Source organism: Alligator mississippiensis, chromosome 3 (genome assembly GCF_030867095.1).
Source record: "Alligator mississippiensis isolate rAllMis1 chromosome 3, rAllMis1, whole genome shotgun sequence".
NCBI classification, from domain to species: Eukaryota; Metazoa; Chordata; order Crocodylia; family Alligatoridae; genus Alligator; species Alligator mississippiensis.
The window spans coordinates 153,781,795-153,797,964 of record NC_081826.1 but is presented as its reverse complement, the minus strand read 5'-3'; the positions used below and the strand labels follow the sequence as shown (position 1 = coordinate 153,797,964).

Here is a 16,170-nt window from a genome sequence, read left to right as displayed (position 1 = left end):
TTGGCTGCTCTGTAGCAGCTGTGACAATTTAGCAGTGGCTGTGACAGGGTTAAATCCCCAGCTTTGGAGCTGGAAGGAGAGGATGAATGATGCATGCAGTCATGAGCATTCAGCCCTGGAGAGCCCATGGTATGGCAGGGAAGACAGAGGGGAAAAAAGTTGTTTCTTCAGTCTATTTCCTGATACAAGTTACATGTCGGGGGGGGGGGGGGGGGGGGATGAAAGAAAAACATAAAAATTACATCCCATTTTAGGTCCTCAAATACAGACTCTCAAAATTACTTGGTTCACCCTGAGCCAGTTCGATTCCCCAATGCCCAGATCAATTCAGCTGGGAGCTGGGGCGGCTCCATGAATCAACGCAGGCCCGGTTCACTCTGGGCGGCAGCAGGGCATAGTTCCCACTCCCAGCGCTGCCATGCCCACATCAGCGCTAGGAACAGCCCTACTGCCAGTTGCCCCCTTCCACCCGGAGCGAGCCGTGCCCACATCCCACCCCGCTCAGGCAAGCGGCAGCAGGCCAGAGCCCCACTCCTAGCTCCTGCACCCCCTCCCCAAGTAACGTGCCCCCCTGCCCTGGCGGGCAGCTTGTCCCAGCCCCAATCCCTCCCTCCCCCATGCCCCTTCCCCCCCCCCCACTCCTAACCCCAGACTTACCAGCTAGAGGCAGCTGTAGCAGCTGCCTGTTTAGTCTATGGCTGAATCTGTGAATCAGCTGAATTTCTCTCTGAAGTTTTTCCAAATTGATTCAGAGCTTTTACTTGGTCTTCCAATTCGATTTGCATTCAGACATTCTGTCCCCAAAATAGGCCAAATCTACTCCGAATCAAATCAGCTACCAAAGCTTTGCACAGCCCTACTGTCTAGTATGATCTTTGAGGAAGTAAAAGCTACTGAGTGCAAGAAAACTGATAACTGCATGTTTGCAACACCTTTGCACACAAACATTTTCTGATGTGTATTTATTAAGCTCCTGTTTAATCAACATGATAAAATTGAGAGCCAAGAAGGACTTAAAAAGATTCTAGGTATCTCTATTATTGACAGTGACCCAATTTAGGAGTAGGACCCTGCTATGCTGAGCACTGTACAAACATTCATAGCTATAAGTTGGTTCCTATCCCAAATGACTTATACATTTATTTGGAAAGAAGATGCATTAAGTGAAAAAGAAAAAAAAGAGGTACAAAGTAAAAACAATAGGTGGGGGAAGGGGGTAGAAATCAATTTGGTTACAAAGACTAATCTCCTGTCCAACTTGATGAACCTGAGGCACTGCCATTTCCTACCTTTCCCAGGAGAGAATGACCCCTGGTAAACTATCCATCTATTGTTTTATTCATTATCCCCACCCTCTACAGATACCACTAGTTACTATACTTAGCTCCTGTTCTGAAAAATGCAAGCTGTCCCCACAAATCCCTAAAACAAAGTGACACTTTCAGAAAGTAGCATCTTTGAAAACTCCATTAAGGGTAAAGACGGATGTAAATTTCACCATGGCATCTTAATGGTGTTTGTGTACAGATGCAAGTTATACCAGAATAAAGGAATGGATAGGTGTCAGCTATCTCTACCTAGGAGGCACACTTAAAAGAAGGGAATACCTAAGCTGTTAGGAACTGCTGCCTAGGAATAGAAGCAGATGGATGAAACAACTTGGGAAAAACTCCACCCAGGTTTCTTTTGGAGGTAATTTACCTCTAAACTGGGCCAAGTTACTTAAGATTACAGCTTTACACAGTGCCTTTTTCTTCCTACTGATTGATTACACCAATGTGACCATTACATGTGTAAATATAAATAAATCAACAGGCAAAACGTTGGGGTAATCAACATACCCTTAAATGAAACTTTAAGGGAAAAAACAAAACTGTGTGTGGCCTTTCTTTGTATTTGATATTGCCCAAGGGATGTGGCATAATATTGGTTTTATGTCAGAGCAGATTCAAGTTGCTTCAGTCTTGTCAATTATAAAATTTAAAACAGGAGTAGCCAAGTTCTTTATACAGCTCATCATGCACAAGAATCAAACTACTTTACAAAAGGTGGCCAAGTACATTAGCCTCATGGCTACAGAAACTGGGACAGAGCTTGAAGTCATTAAATCAAATCAGCCCTAGACCCAGAAACAAAAAACTGAGGTCTTCTGAATTCTGCTCCTTGGACTGGCACCACCTTTAACAGAGATGTTCACATATTTAAAATAGAGTTCACAGTATTTTATATAGGTTTGAACATGATACAGGTATTTACATATTTCAATAACACAGTTTAGTTCAGGATATTGTGCCCAGAGGGGGAGCAAAAGGTTCCTGAGTGGGAGCAGATCAGTGGCAAATCAACAACACTGCCCTATTTCACCCACTCTTGCACCACATCCTATATCAGTCATCACCACTGCTTCCCTCACTACGAATTATCATCATGCGGGCCCCCTACTTCAGCCAGTACCATCACTTCTCCTGACACCAATTCCCCTTGCCAAGGAAAATCTGTGGCAATCATCAACAAGGGAAGTGGGGTGGGGGAGAAGGACCATGAAACTGACCAACTTCCCTATAATAGGGCAGAAACCTACAAGATTTGGGAAACACTGATTTAGTTTATCTGAAGGTGTAACTGCCAGAACATTTTGCAGGGTGGTTAACACAGAATATCATTCAAAAGACTTATTCCCCTCAACCTTCCACACCCCCCCCCTTTTTTTTTTTAAGCAAAAAATATTTCTATACTATGGGTAAATATTTCTCATCCTATTCTCTGAAATTATATCTGCATCAAGATTCCAAGAATGTGGGTGCCATCCGTAACAACCAGACCAAAGATTCTTTTTAGCTTTATTTAGCCCATGGGTATTGCGTTCACCTTGTGCCGCAGGCCAGATCTGATCTGGGGGGCTCCCTGTGGGGTACAAAGAAGTGGCAGCAGCAGTGGCAGCAGCTCCAGCTCAGGCCAGAAGCATGTAGCAGTGGCTCTGGCCTCCACCTCATGCCCCATGCTGGAGCTATTGCTGCATGTCCCATGCCACAGCAGCAGCTCCAGTTCCAGAACAGGGTATGCAACAGAGACCAGAGGCCAGGGAAATAGGGCTATGAAAACAGGAAAAGTAAATGGAAGCGACTGGGGCTGTGTCAGTTCTTGCTCACCTTGCTGCTGATCACTCTCTCTACCAAGGGCCCAAAGGTCCCAGATTCTGCAACCCGTTACTCCCCGCCCAGTCATGTCCCCTCATTACCAGTGGCCTGCCAGTAATTCAGCAAGCTGGATAGAGAGGCTATGCAGGCCATGTTTGACACCCAGCGAATTTCAAGGGTATGGTGGTCTTATTTCTGCAGTCTGAGTTGATTCAGATCTTAAAAATTTAAAAAATGACTTTTTGCATTAAGTAAAGAACCTAAATTCACTAGAGAGAAAAATCTAAATTTGTTACCAAATGTAAGGATCTAAAATTGAGAAATGCTATTAAATTAGTTTCCGGAAGACAAATTACTTTTAACACTAGTTGAAGAGCCATTAATAGTTAGTATTATAATTCCCCCTTTCCCCCTTACTTGCAATTAATATTATTATGTATTTGTCTTTTGACTATAATTTCAGAAGACAAGGATTTCTTGGGGTGTTATCTTTTATTATTCCAACTACACAGTTGGTTCAGAGCTAGACAAAATTTTGACTCTTATAATTTCATAGCAACTCTAAATCTTACAGGTCTTGTTTGTCGTATTTACCTACAGCACTTAGATTAAAAAAAATCAGATGGACAAGATGATCTCTAAAGTATTATATAATACATTCTATAACTATTCTTTTGGGACAAAAGCATTGACTCTGAAAGGTTTAAGTATACATTCAGCAAATCAATTGTTTCCTAAATCACTCCTACTTCTTCTCTTATGGTCTTTCAAAGATGCCAAGAACCTCATTAAAATATAAATATAAAATCACATTTACCTTTAGCAATCTAAGCAATTTAATGAAATAGAAAAACACAAAGCTTTGTTTATTCTCTGTCCCATCTCCCACAGAAAAATTAAAATCACAGGATTAGCAGAAGGTTACCAGCGCAAGCAAAACTCCGATACCAAGGCTTAATGAAGTGACATTATATAGGAATCCTCACTACTTGGACATGTGTATTTATACACCAGGAACATGCATCTTATTAAAATTAGCAACCAGATAAGAAGATCTGTTAGTGTCTAATCCACCTCGACTGAGCTGGGAAACAAATACCCCAAACACAGTGAAGTCACAGAAACAGTTACAGAAAATGTCAAGAGTGCACTTACCTAAATTTAAGAAGTCTGAACTAGAAGAAGGAGGTGGTGCGCTGTGTGTGGAGGGAAATGTACGGGATGAGGATGCTGCATTTGGATTAAGGAAGTCGCCAAAGAGATCGGGGCCAGTCAGGGTTGGATTTTCAGAACCTGATGACATTTTGAATGGGTCAAACGGATCAGCTAAAGGAAAAAGGCAGAAAACAAATTATCCTGACGTCCAATGCTATTACAAATAACTCGCACAGGATAAAAATTAACACCCTTTTAGACAAAGGCAATAAGGTGAGGCCATGGGTGTCAGTTGAAGCTGCCTTTGAGTATTTATTTTCTGGCAACGTTTCAAGTCTGTCCCTGAACCCACGCGCTGGTACTTACATGCTACGGTACTTACATGCTATTACACAGGCAGCTGATTGTATCCAATCACAACCCAAAGAAACTATTATCCCTTTAAATATAAATCCTTACTGACACTGAATGAAGTCAAACACACTGCTACTTCTCTCCACATAAACCAGTCCCTCAAATTTATATCACTTATTTCAGAACAGCATTATTTAAGACTAAAACTTCACATTAGGAGGACATTCTAAAAAGAAATCAGTGACAAGACAGCAGCTCCTGATCCTTGAAGACAGAAAATTTGATAGATTGATGCAAAAACTGGAGCAAAAAAAACCCAGTTTCTAGTAGGAAGCTCTTTTACTGGTCACTATCAAGAACTAATCGGAACAATATTTATACTCAACACAGGGTTACATGTGGCGGTCTGCAGAAACCGTGGCTCAGGCTTTGCCCCATTACTCCTGCCCTCATGGGTCAAAGCCTCAAGAGCTAAGAGACGCAGGTAGAGCGATAATCCTGCCCTGATGTCTCTTTATGTAACATGATTATAAACCACACAGGATACTAAAACACTTTACAACACCATAAACCTGGAATCAATGTGCCCATGCATGTGTGTCTACATGTGCATGCATACCAGCCTCCCAGCTACCATTTACTTCAGCACAGACATAGAATTCCCTATATTAAAACAGGTTTAAGAGGACAACATGCAAGTTAGTCAATAGAAGCGTTCCTGGAACTGATCAGAGACACCACGCTACTCTTTCCTTCTTTTTCTGAAGCTATAAACTCAAGTCCATCAGCATAAGAATTTATTAGCATTTTTCACTTTTATCCTTAGCAGACACAATCAAAGGGTGAGTTGCACTGATTATATTTTTATAGATGCACAGCAATGCAAGAAAATGCTAAAGCTAAATTTGATTTTTTTTTTCCAGTGACCACAGTAAAATAAACGAACGATAAAGAAAAAGAAGTTACACACATTTCAGCAATTGCTTAAGTTACCCTGACTGTAGCATATACTTAAATAGATCAGCATCAAAGGATTCAGCTTTTCATCTACATTTTCTGGCTTTTGGGTATTTAAACCAAATGCTTTAATTAATGTCCCATCATCAACATACAACAACACTGACTAACTGACTACTGAAACTGAAAGAATACAGAAATGATGACTTAACATTACAATAAGGTTGGAGAAATTCTACTCTTCACATCAGGAACTTTTCAGTACAGAGGTGCTCAAACCCCAGCCTGCAGGCCAGAACCAGCTTGTGAAGGCATGCCAGATCTGGCCCACAGGGGTCCCCATGGATCTGAAAAGTAGGTGACAGGGGAACAGTAGCAGCAATTGCCACTCCCCTGCTGCTAAACTGTGGCAGGAGCTGTGGGGATCCCTACAGGCTAGATACCATGCTAGATCAGCCCATAGAGGAAACCCAGGATCTGACCCAGGCACACAAGGGCTGGCTGGAGGCAACACAGGGCCCAGATCCAGTGGTAGAGGGCTGAGAGAGAGAGTGCAAGGTCCCAATCCAGCAGCACAGGGACAATCCTGGTGTGTGGCATCCCCCAATCTGGCCCATGGCACTAAAAGGTCACTACTGATCTAGTAAATCCTAGTCCTCTTGCTCCTCTTGAAAAAGATGAATGGAACATCTACTACAATAAAGCTGGTTACGAAACTCACCAGCTGGCAACGTTTAGCACAGTCTGATAGTATAGTGTCTGTTCAGCTTGATTTTAATAGATGCTGAATGGCAAAGATCAAGATGTGACAACTAGCCAAAGTCGCATCCAGATACACAGTCAACGCATTTCAGATGAATAACATCTAGCATCTTTTTAATGCTGTGTTCGTCCTGTGCTAGCGACACTTCCAGGGGATCTTGGTCAGAAGGGAGAATGACTAAGCAAGTGCAAGACGCACAGTAAGAAGTCAGCTGTTTTTAACCAAAACTCCTCCATACTCTGGAAGAAAGCATCTCTTCTGGCAACATACAAGTTTTAGATGCATAGATCAAGAGAAGAGTAATATTTTTTTAAAAACTTTTGATTCTTGTATACGAGACAGCAAGATTTCATTTTTGGTATTAATATTTTAAGCACAGTAAATTTTGCGAACTAAAGCTGTATTTCCAAATTCTAACTGTGTGGAAAAAAAGCATTGCCAGTGTCATATTTTTAATAGCTTAAAAAAATAAATAAAGCTCCCTTCCCTGTAAAACTTGAACCGTGTTATAAAGCTATTAAATGGTACAAAGCAACTAATCCAGTCACAGGAAACAGACAACATGTAGTAAAATGTTTTTTACACTGGTAAAAAAAAAAAAAACCAATGCAAGGAAGGGGGGGGTACCAAGGGCACCCATTGGGGGGCTTAGGTGTCTCCATACTAATGCTAGGAGCATGGGGAACAAGCAGGAGGAACTCACTCCTGCTTGCAAACAGACTTCAACCTGGTTGGGTTAACAGAAACCTTGTGGGTAGGGTCCCACCGTAGGGTTATAGGCTGTGCAGATGAGACAGAGTGGGGAAAAAGTGCCAAGGGGCATCGCTCTCCATGTTAAGGAGCAATACGCATCTTCAATAATCAAGATGGAATCGGAAGAGGGGCAAACTGAGATACTGTGGGTCAGAATACAAAGGGGGTCAGGGGGGAAAGGGACTTGGTAGTAGGGGTATTAGACAACCACACCAGGAGGATGAGTTAGACCCGGAATTCTCAAGGCAGCTCTCAGAGGCTGTACACTCAAGAGACATGGTTGTCATGGGTGACCTAAACTACCCTGACATCTCCTGGGAGGAGCAATCAGCTAGATCTGCCTGTTCACATAGGTGAAGGTCCTGTATGCTGGGTAGGAACCTAATGGAGGAGGTATACGGTCCCACTAGGGGAAATGCCCTACTGGACTTAGTGCTTACTACAGGGGATGACCTGGTGGGTGATCTGCAGATACAGGGTAACCTAGGGGATAGCGACCACTAATTGTTAGAATTCACCATATGGTGAAAGGTGAGAAATAACTAGTAGGACAGAAGTGCTAGACTTCAGAAAGACTAACTGCAATGAGCTCAGGAGATTAGTAAGCGAGGCACTGCAGGGCAAGGGTATTGGCGAAATGAGAGTCCAGGCAAGGTGGACATACTTCAAAGGAACGATACTTTAGGCACAAAAGGGGACCATCCCTGTGCGCAAAAAGGCAGGCAAGAGCCAATAAACCCTCTTGGCTGACCAGGGAAATCCCAAAGAGCTGGGGAGGAAGAGAGGCATACAGGCTGTGAAAACAGGGGGTAGCCACCAAGGAAGAGTATACCTGCTTGGCTTACACTTGCAGAGGATCAGGAAGACCAAAGCAGAAATGGAACTCAGGCTGGCAACAAAAATTAAAGACAACAAAAAGTCCTTCTTTAGGTATATAGGGAGCAAAAACAAGGTGCATGGCAACATAAGACCCCTACAGAACAGACTAGGGCAATTAGTAACAGACAGGAGGGACAAATCTGAGCTCCTAAATGAGTTCTTTGCATCTGTATTCCTGAACACAGATAAAGATCTCTCTCCTATAGGGGCTACAGACAGGTACAGGAGGGACTCCAACCCACCAATAGTTAGCACTGACCTAGTGAAGGGGCATTTGGAGGGGCTGGACATGTTTAAGTCAGCAGGCCCAGATGATCTTCATCCAAAGGGTGCTGAAGGAATTAGCCAGTGTCATAGCAGAACCACTGGCGAGTCCAGAGGACTGGAAAAGGGCCAGTGTGGTCCCTATTTTCAAGGGGAGAAAGGATGATCCAGGCAACTATAGGCCAGTTAACCTCACTTCTATCCTTGGGAAACCCTTTGAAAAAATTAAGGATCACATCTGTGGGAGTCCAGTAGGAAAAACAATGCTGAAGGGCAACCTGCATGGCTTCAGATCAGGTAGATCCTGCCTGACTAACCTTTTTTCTTCTTATGACCAGGTCACAAAATGCTTAGATGCAGGAGTTGAGGTAGATGTCATCTACTTTTATTTATTACTTAGATTTTAAAAAGGCCTTTGATACAGTGTTGCATCCCATTCTTATAAATAAATTAAGTGGTTGTGACGCAGATTACTACACGGTCAGGTGGTTGGAGCACGCACAGAGGGTGGTGGTGGACAAGTCGTTTTTGACCTGGAACAACGTTGGCAGTGGAGATCCCCAGGGTTCAGTCCTTGGACCAGTGCTGTTCAATCTCTTAATCAGTGACTTGGATGAAGGCGTGGAAAGCACTCTGTCCAAATTTGCAGATGACGCCAAATTATGGGGCAAAGTAAATGCACTGGAGGGCAGGGAGCAGATTCAGGCAGATTTGGACAGGTTGGGAATGTGAGCAGAACAGAATAGGTTGCAGTTTAACAAAGGTAAGTGCAGAGTGCTACATCCAGGGACAAAGAATCACCAAGACACCTAACAGGCTGGGAGGTGACTTTTTAAGCAGCTCAGCAGCAGAAAGGGATCTCGGTGTCATAGTAGACTCCAAAATGAACATGAGTCAATGTGACGAGTGAGAAGCCAACTGCACTCTTATGCATTAGAAGGTGTGTCATGAACAAGTCTAAGGAGGTACTTCCCCTCTGCGGTATTGGTAAGACCACAGCTGGAATAGTGTGTCCAGTTCTGGGCACCGCACTTCAAGAAGGATGTGGATAACCTTGAGAGGGTCCAAAAGAGGGCTACTCATATGGTTATGGGCCTACAGGTAAGATCCTACAAGGAGAGACTGAGGGACCTGAATCACTTCAGCCTCCACAAAAAGGTGGAGGGGATCTTGTGGCCTTCTACAAATTCTTGGGTGGGGACGGGGTGGGGGCAGCAGCAAGGAATAGGGGATACTCTGTCTACCAGGGCACCCCTTGGGGTTACTAGAACCAAATCACCATAAACTGACGGACACCAGATTTAGATTAGACATGAGGAAAAATTTCTTTACAGTGAGGGTTGCCAAAGTCTGAAATCGGCTTCCAACAGAAGAGGTGCTCTCCCCTACCTAGGAGATCTTTAAAAGGAGACTAGACAAGCACCTAGCTTGGGTCATCTGACCCCAGTGCTCTTTTCTGCCCAGGACAGGGGCTCGGACTCGATCTACTGAGGTCTCTTCTGATATCTATGAACAGGCTAAACAAATTCCACTTATAGATTCTGGTGCCAGACTGCCATACATCTATGAGGTAATAAAAAAAAAAAGTGTGTTACATTACATACCTGCAGAAGACACCACTGCTGTTGAAGATGTACTCTGGGCACTGACAGAGGGATGAGACTGACTGCTGAAAAAGAAGTCTTCCCCTTGTCCCAGAAGGTCCCCAGTAGGTTCTTCTGAAGCCTGAGGTGTGCCATCCACCAACAAATTGTTCAGTAGGTCTGCATTGCTAGATGAAGAGCTCATCTCTGAGGCAGGAGGATTCTGTTCTTGGGGAACATCAGAGTCTAGCCCCAGTAAATCCACTTTCTCTTCTGGAAGAGATTCTTGAGGTTGGGTAGCGGGAGATTCAAAACTGGCTTCAAAAAGTAAATCTTCTGTCGAAGTGGGTTTTTCTTCAGTTAACACCACCATCCCTTCATTAGGAACTGTAGCAAACTCATCATCCGAAGGCTCACTCTCAACCCTGTCATCAGTTAGTTCCAGATGACTGTCTTTGGATAAGTGGTCCATGATTCCAGTCTCTGGACCTTTTCCTTCTGATGAAGAAAAAAAAAAAAAAAAAAAAGATGATATTTTTAAAAATCATTTTAAGTGAGCAGAACTCTCCTGCTTGGCCAAGAAATAACTAGGCTCAAATGTGAGAGTTAGGGCTTCAAACAAAATTCCTTGCACAAAAGACCAGAAGAGACATAGATAGAAAGGGAACAAACACTAGATAGCCTTGCCTACAAGACACTGGGGGAGAAGGGGAAGGACAGACGGGACACCAGCTTTTCAATTTTGCCCTATGACTGCTGTTCCTCGACACCTGCCACAAATGCCACCTGAACCATCCACCTCCTTCAGCTGTCAGAGGCATAGACTCCTTTTGCCATAAGCAAACCTAAGGTAGCAGCAAAACTGACTGCCAAGAACAGATGGATCAGAAGCATGGCTATAAAGGATAGTCCCCCATCATCTACAACATGTATAACCAATAGCACCACAAAAAAGTTAAACTTTTCTGTTGGATAAAAGAATGGAGGTGAGATGCTGCAGCCTTGTCTACACTACTGCCAGGTGGCAAACAAGACAGGGCTGCCCAGAAGCTGTCCCTACATGGCTTTCTGACAGATCCCAACTGGGTAGGCTGTCAGGTAGCCAGCTGCCAGGGAGGAAGTCTGGCAGGCAAACCAAGAACTCTGGGATAGTGGGGGGGGTCTCTACACCTGATCACATGCTATTTATCCCAGAAAGAAAATGAAGTTGCTGTTCAAAATAGCAATTTGTCATGCATCCAACATGCATGTCAAAACAGTCAGTTAAGCACAAAAAAGCAAAGCATGAACATATGACCAGTTCCTTTTTATGGCATTAGAACAGCTGGTATGGTGGGACAAATATAACACCTGCCAGGGCCCTATGAATGCAACATTTCAGTCCCAGAGTTTTAGACATTGTCTGCTTGCTCCACTCTTAAGACAGCTCCAAAAAAGACTGACGAAGAATGACAGACAGACTCTTAGAATCAACATCCATACAGGAAAGAGGAGAGTGCCTTGAATGTCTTATCTGTCACACAGCAGACCACCATTGCTTTATTTAGTGATCTCAAATGAAGCTGAGCAATCGATTTTTACAGACCTGGAAAGCTCACTTATTTTAAAATGATTATTTTATGATCAAATCTTAAGTAATTAAGATCTATCCTTCGTAAGGGACCTGGGAACAATCTTTGGACAGCAGTTGATGTGTTGTACAGGGAATAAAGAGGTAGCTTTAACTACCTTGCCAGTCCAAAGTGTGGAAGAAGTTATTTGTCTCAGTGCTGCTGCTGTGTGAAGAGTCTGGCTCCGTAGATATGTTTTCTGAAGATTGTTCCAATTTGGATACTTCTGCTTCATACTGTGCTGTTGAACCTGGTTGTCTAGGTAGCTCAGGTTTACCTATTAGGTGGAATTTCAAGCCAAGAATCTCAGACAGACCGCCAACATCAAATTAGCTTAGACTGTGACAAACTTTGCATGCAATATTTGGCAATGGACTCAAGCATCTATGAAGTAACTGTTTGCCTCTAAAGAACAATTCCTCACAGGAATAGCCTCCATAGCAATCAAGAAATAAAATTTAAGTAAGAGATCAAACTTATTCCCATAGAGTTGTGTCTCGGTTTATATTTAAAATTGACTTTAAACTGGCTTGAATCAATTTCCTTTTCGTTTTAAGTTATTAGTTAGTTATTAAAGGCATACTGGTACTATGCTGAATAGATTAAAAACAGTAAGGAAATTTAACTTACTCAGGGTACAGAGCACAATTCATTCACTCAGTGTTCCTCCTTCCATAATACAACAGCCAAAAAAAATACATCGCAGAATAAAGATTTGTTAGTTGCCTGTTAGTTTGTTAGAGCATAAAGAAGGTACTACTGAGAATCACCATCCATGAAGGAGGTAAGCAACAACACTGTACTAAGACAGCTGGAGATACTGTCTTTCAAGTGTCTCACTGACTAATGGCAAACACTGAACTAAAGGGTATTTTATAAAAGTAGTTGGAATGGGCTTAACAGCAGGTACACAGCCTTACATAAAAACAAAGACTCTACACCAACTGGAGGAGTAGGAATAGAACTAAGTTTAAAGTATAGCCATTTCTTCCCTAAATCAGTAAAAAAACTGGGTTCATCCTGGGGATTAAATTAAATATTTTATGCTCCAACTGACATATATTGGGAAACAAATCTGCAAAACTCGGTTTGACCCTAAATTACATTAGTAAAAACTTAAGGCCATAACTAGAGTTCAATATAAAATGTAGGACGTAGCAACAAGGATTAAAATCTCACACAAGCATAGCAAAAATATGCCCATCTAAGAAGAGAAATGAAAAGGGCAGAAGTGACCTTCTTGATTCAGCATGAACGTGAAAAAAGAGGCAGATGTAGAATTCTTTAAAAAGAAAAAAAAAAAAAGCTTCAAAAAATGCCTACACTACAAATAAAGCCATGTTAGAGGATTTGGCTTTGTTATAACTGCAATACTGGCAAGGCTCTAGTTACAAATCATAGAAATTAAGGGCTGCAAGGGACCTCAAAAGATCATCTGATGAAAGTATGAAATAAATTAAGAAACAAAAAAAACAGCACACAAAGGAAGTATAGATAGACCATACTGGACAGAGCTCCTGCAAACGTCAGGAACAAGAAAATTAGGGAACAAAGCAAAGAATAAAAAATTAGAGAGATACCTTGGACAGCAATGGAAATTAACTGAATTAGAAGAAAGAAAAATTAAGCATGACACTCCTAAACTAAAGAAGGTCTTGATAAATATAACATAAGTAAAAAGGGGCCATTTATGTAAAATGCTAGAATCCATTAAAGTGAAGCAATAAAAAAGGAAAAAGCTCAGCCAATTAGTAGAGGGAAAGGAAGTTTTTCCTATGATTAGCAAGGGATAGCTTAGAGGTACACTTTACCAAATTTCGATAAAATTTCTTGTTGTTCCTCCCGGCTGGAGAAAAGGATCTTTGGATTGAGTCCCCTTATGTTCAAGTTATCCCATGGTGCTCGTTCACTACTAGGTCTGTCCTTAGGCTCCACCTCCACTTCCAGATTTACTTGAAATAAGTCAGGGTACTTCTCTTGAATGTCACAAGCATCCAAATCATACCTGTAAAACAAATGTAGGTTAACTGGGTTTCCTAACCCACTTTTAGCTCCTCTTTCCTTGGAGTCTCAGACCAGCAGAGACTCCTTATGCCTGAAGAAGGGCAACTGTGTCCAAAAGCTTGCCAAGAACTTTTTTTCAACTACTCAGTTGGTCTAATAAAAGATATCACATCTACCCAAAGTACCTTGCCTGCAAATGTAAGTTAAAGAACTTTCAAAGCAATTAATCAATCAGTCTGTTTAATCCCATTGCCTTCAAAAAAACATTTCAAGTAACTAGCAGTTCTGTGAGATTGATTGGTAAAGCTAAAGTCCAATTGCACTCATGTTTTTCTTCCTCCTAATTTTAAAGGGGTATTTTGTTCGAAGACATTTCACAGGTTATTAAAAAGGGAAAAACACAACATGATCAAGAAGTGTTAATTCAAACAAAGCACAAAGGTTGAACTCATTTTGTTAAAATGAATGCTATTCATTTGCTACTTTAATCAAACGTGTCCCTTCACTATCTAAATCTGGTGTTTGGCACATTAAGTAAATCTGAAAGCAAAACTTTTGCTAGTTTTGTTCAACAGAGCATCAACATACTTGGCAAATTTCACTGTGGTGGCATTTCGGGGCACAAAACCTGTATGGAACTGAATCTGGAACATCTTCATTGAAGCCATCTATAGCAGAAAAAAATACAGGAAAGTAAGTGGCTTAAAGCACAGTAAAGTATTTTACATTATTTTTAGTAGACCTTCTACATATTGAACAATGCCCATTTTACTTTCATTTTAACTTTTTCCTGGGTTGACAGGTGCAGCTGGGGGAGAATTGGACCATTTTTATATTTCAAATAAAGTATCATTGAGGATATAACAGATATGTACAAGACTTGATTCTGATCTCATTTGTGGCAGTATAAATAGGGAACAACTTGATCAAGAGCTGTTGGAGCTCTCAGACCCAATTTTAAAGGGTACAATCCCAAGATGTGTCAAAGCATTTACCAGAATATTAAACACTTGAGAAAATTGTTTCTAGTGCTGAGGAAGAACGGACTAAACAGAGCTAGACAGCTTGTTTTATCCTCATAAAAAGGTAAGACTGCCACAGCTCTAGCATTCAACAAGGATGACTGGGAAAGAAAAAACTCTCCCACATTCCAGTTTATGTGCCATGCATGTAGCACGCAAGGGGTTCTATCTGCTTCCTCTGCAATCTTTTTCTTGGTCATGTCACACTGGCCAACATAATAGTGGTTTTAAACCAATCCATCTCTGTCCAATTTTTCCAACTCTTTCTTCTGCCTTACTTTTCCATGCCCAGTTGGCATAGCATAGACTTCAGAAGTTGCTACCACAGAAATGCAGAAAAGATGTCAGTACAGCTTCTTGTAGTGTATGCTGCCAACAGCAGTGATTTGACAAGTCTGATGCACAGAGGCTTAAACTGCAGTGCATCTATGGGGAGCAGACAACTCAACCTCTGTAATGAAGAGTGATATAACAATCAGGTATGGACAAATGTACTTTTCAGCTGCTTAAAAAAAAAAAGAGGAGGGAGAACTGCTGGTTGGGAGAACAGAGAACATTACAATCTGTTACGTCTGCATGATCCTGTAGCAGCACCAGTTAGCTAAATCACCCTAAAAACCCCTGAATGAATCGGGGTTCAAGTGGGAACATTTTTACTATAGAATCATGCAGACAAGAGTGGTCAGATAGCTTATATTAGTATCCATCAATATATTTACAATCATTAAGGTCTGTCTATATCGAGGTGGGCAAAATACAATCCCACCAGGCCATTCTATCCAGCCCACAGGACCTATAAAAAGTTTAGAAAAATATTTATTTGCTCCTGGCTGCCTGTCAGAGATGACAGGAGCCAAGAGCAGTAGGACCTAGCAACAGCAAGCAGGAGCCCAGCCCTGTCGCCAGCTATTTCCCTGCCCCCACAATGCTCCAGCACCGTGTGGCTCCTGGCTGCATCCCTGGAACAGGAGCACGGGACTGCGGAGAGAGGTGTTCCCACACACACACACACACACACACACACACACACACACACACACACACACACCACCTCCCCACCTTGCACAGCCATACATGCAGACCCCCATACCCCCACATATACACCAGCCACACGCCACCCACACACGTTCCCCCCACAAACCCCATACCCACCTATACCCCACATAGCCACACACCCCCATATATTCTCTCCCCCTACACCTCTAGCACCTATCCACCCCCCCCCCCAACAGACACACCCACACCCAACATACCCACAGGCTCCCCAGAACATGCAAGAGTAAGACTTCATTGTAAGGTATTATATACAATCACTTCTATGTATGCTACAGAAACATATGTAAACTAGTACAAAAATATTTTTTTAAATCAAATTAATGAATGTTTTAAATGTTTGCTTTTTAGAGTATCTTTTGGTATTTTCTGGTTCCGAGAAGGCAAAACCCCTTGCTGAAAGGAGTACTTTTGAGGGCAAGGGGAGGGACTTCTGGTGGCAAAAGGTTGGGGTTAGGGGGCAGGACTTCCAGTCCCAAGATGGCCACCAGGGGGCAGGGCACCTGTCAAGGGGCAGAGCTACCCATGCAGCCCTGACAGCTTGCCAAAACTTGTTAAGAGGCCCTCTGCCCAAAATAAATTGCCCGCCCCTAGTCTATACCCTTAGTGCTTAGAATGGCACACTCTAGCAGCACT

The 16,170-nt window shown here is 42.4% G+C and overlaps 1 protein-coding gene across 3 annotated transcripts in view; it reads right to left on the bottom strand.

The window, feature by feature from the left end:
* The window catches only part of GAK (cyclin G associated kinase), a 126,462-nt gene that overhangs the window by 25,527 nt on the left and 84,765 nt on the right, over positions 1 to 16,170 (bottom strand). For 2 of the 3 annotated variants that reach the window (XM_006259256.4, XM_059724549.1), the window contains 5 exons: positions 14,048 to 14,127; positions 13,267 to 13,460; positions 11,574 to 11,732; positions 9,867 to 10,343; positions 4,293 to 4,463 (listed from right to left, as the gene is read on the bottom strand). In XM_006259256.4, coding sequence (XP_006259318.2) covers positions 4,293 to 4,463; positions 9,867 to 10,343; positions 11,574 to 11,732; positions 13,267 to 13,460; positions 14,048 to 14,127 — 1,081 coding nt within the window. The remainder of the gene's footprint in view (positions 1 to 4,292; positions 4,464 to 9,866; positions 10,344 to 11,573; positions 11,733 to 13,266; positions 13,461 to 14,047; positions 14,128 to 16,170) is intronic. The other variant, XM_019490721.2, reaches the window with a different exon arrangement.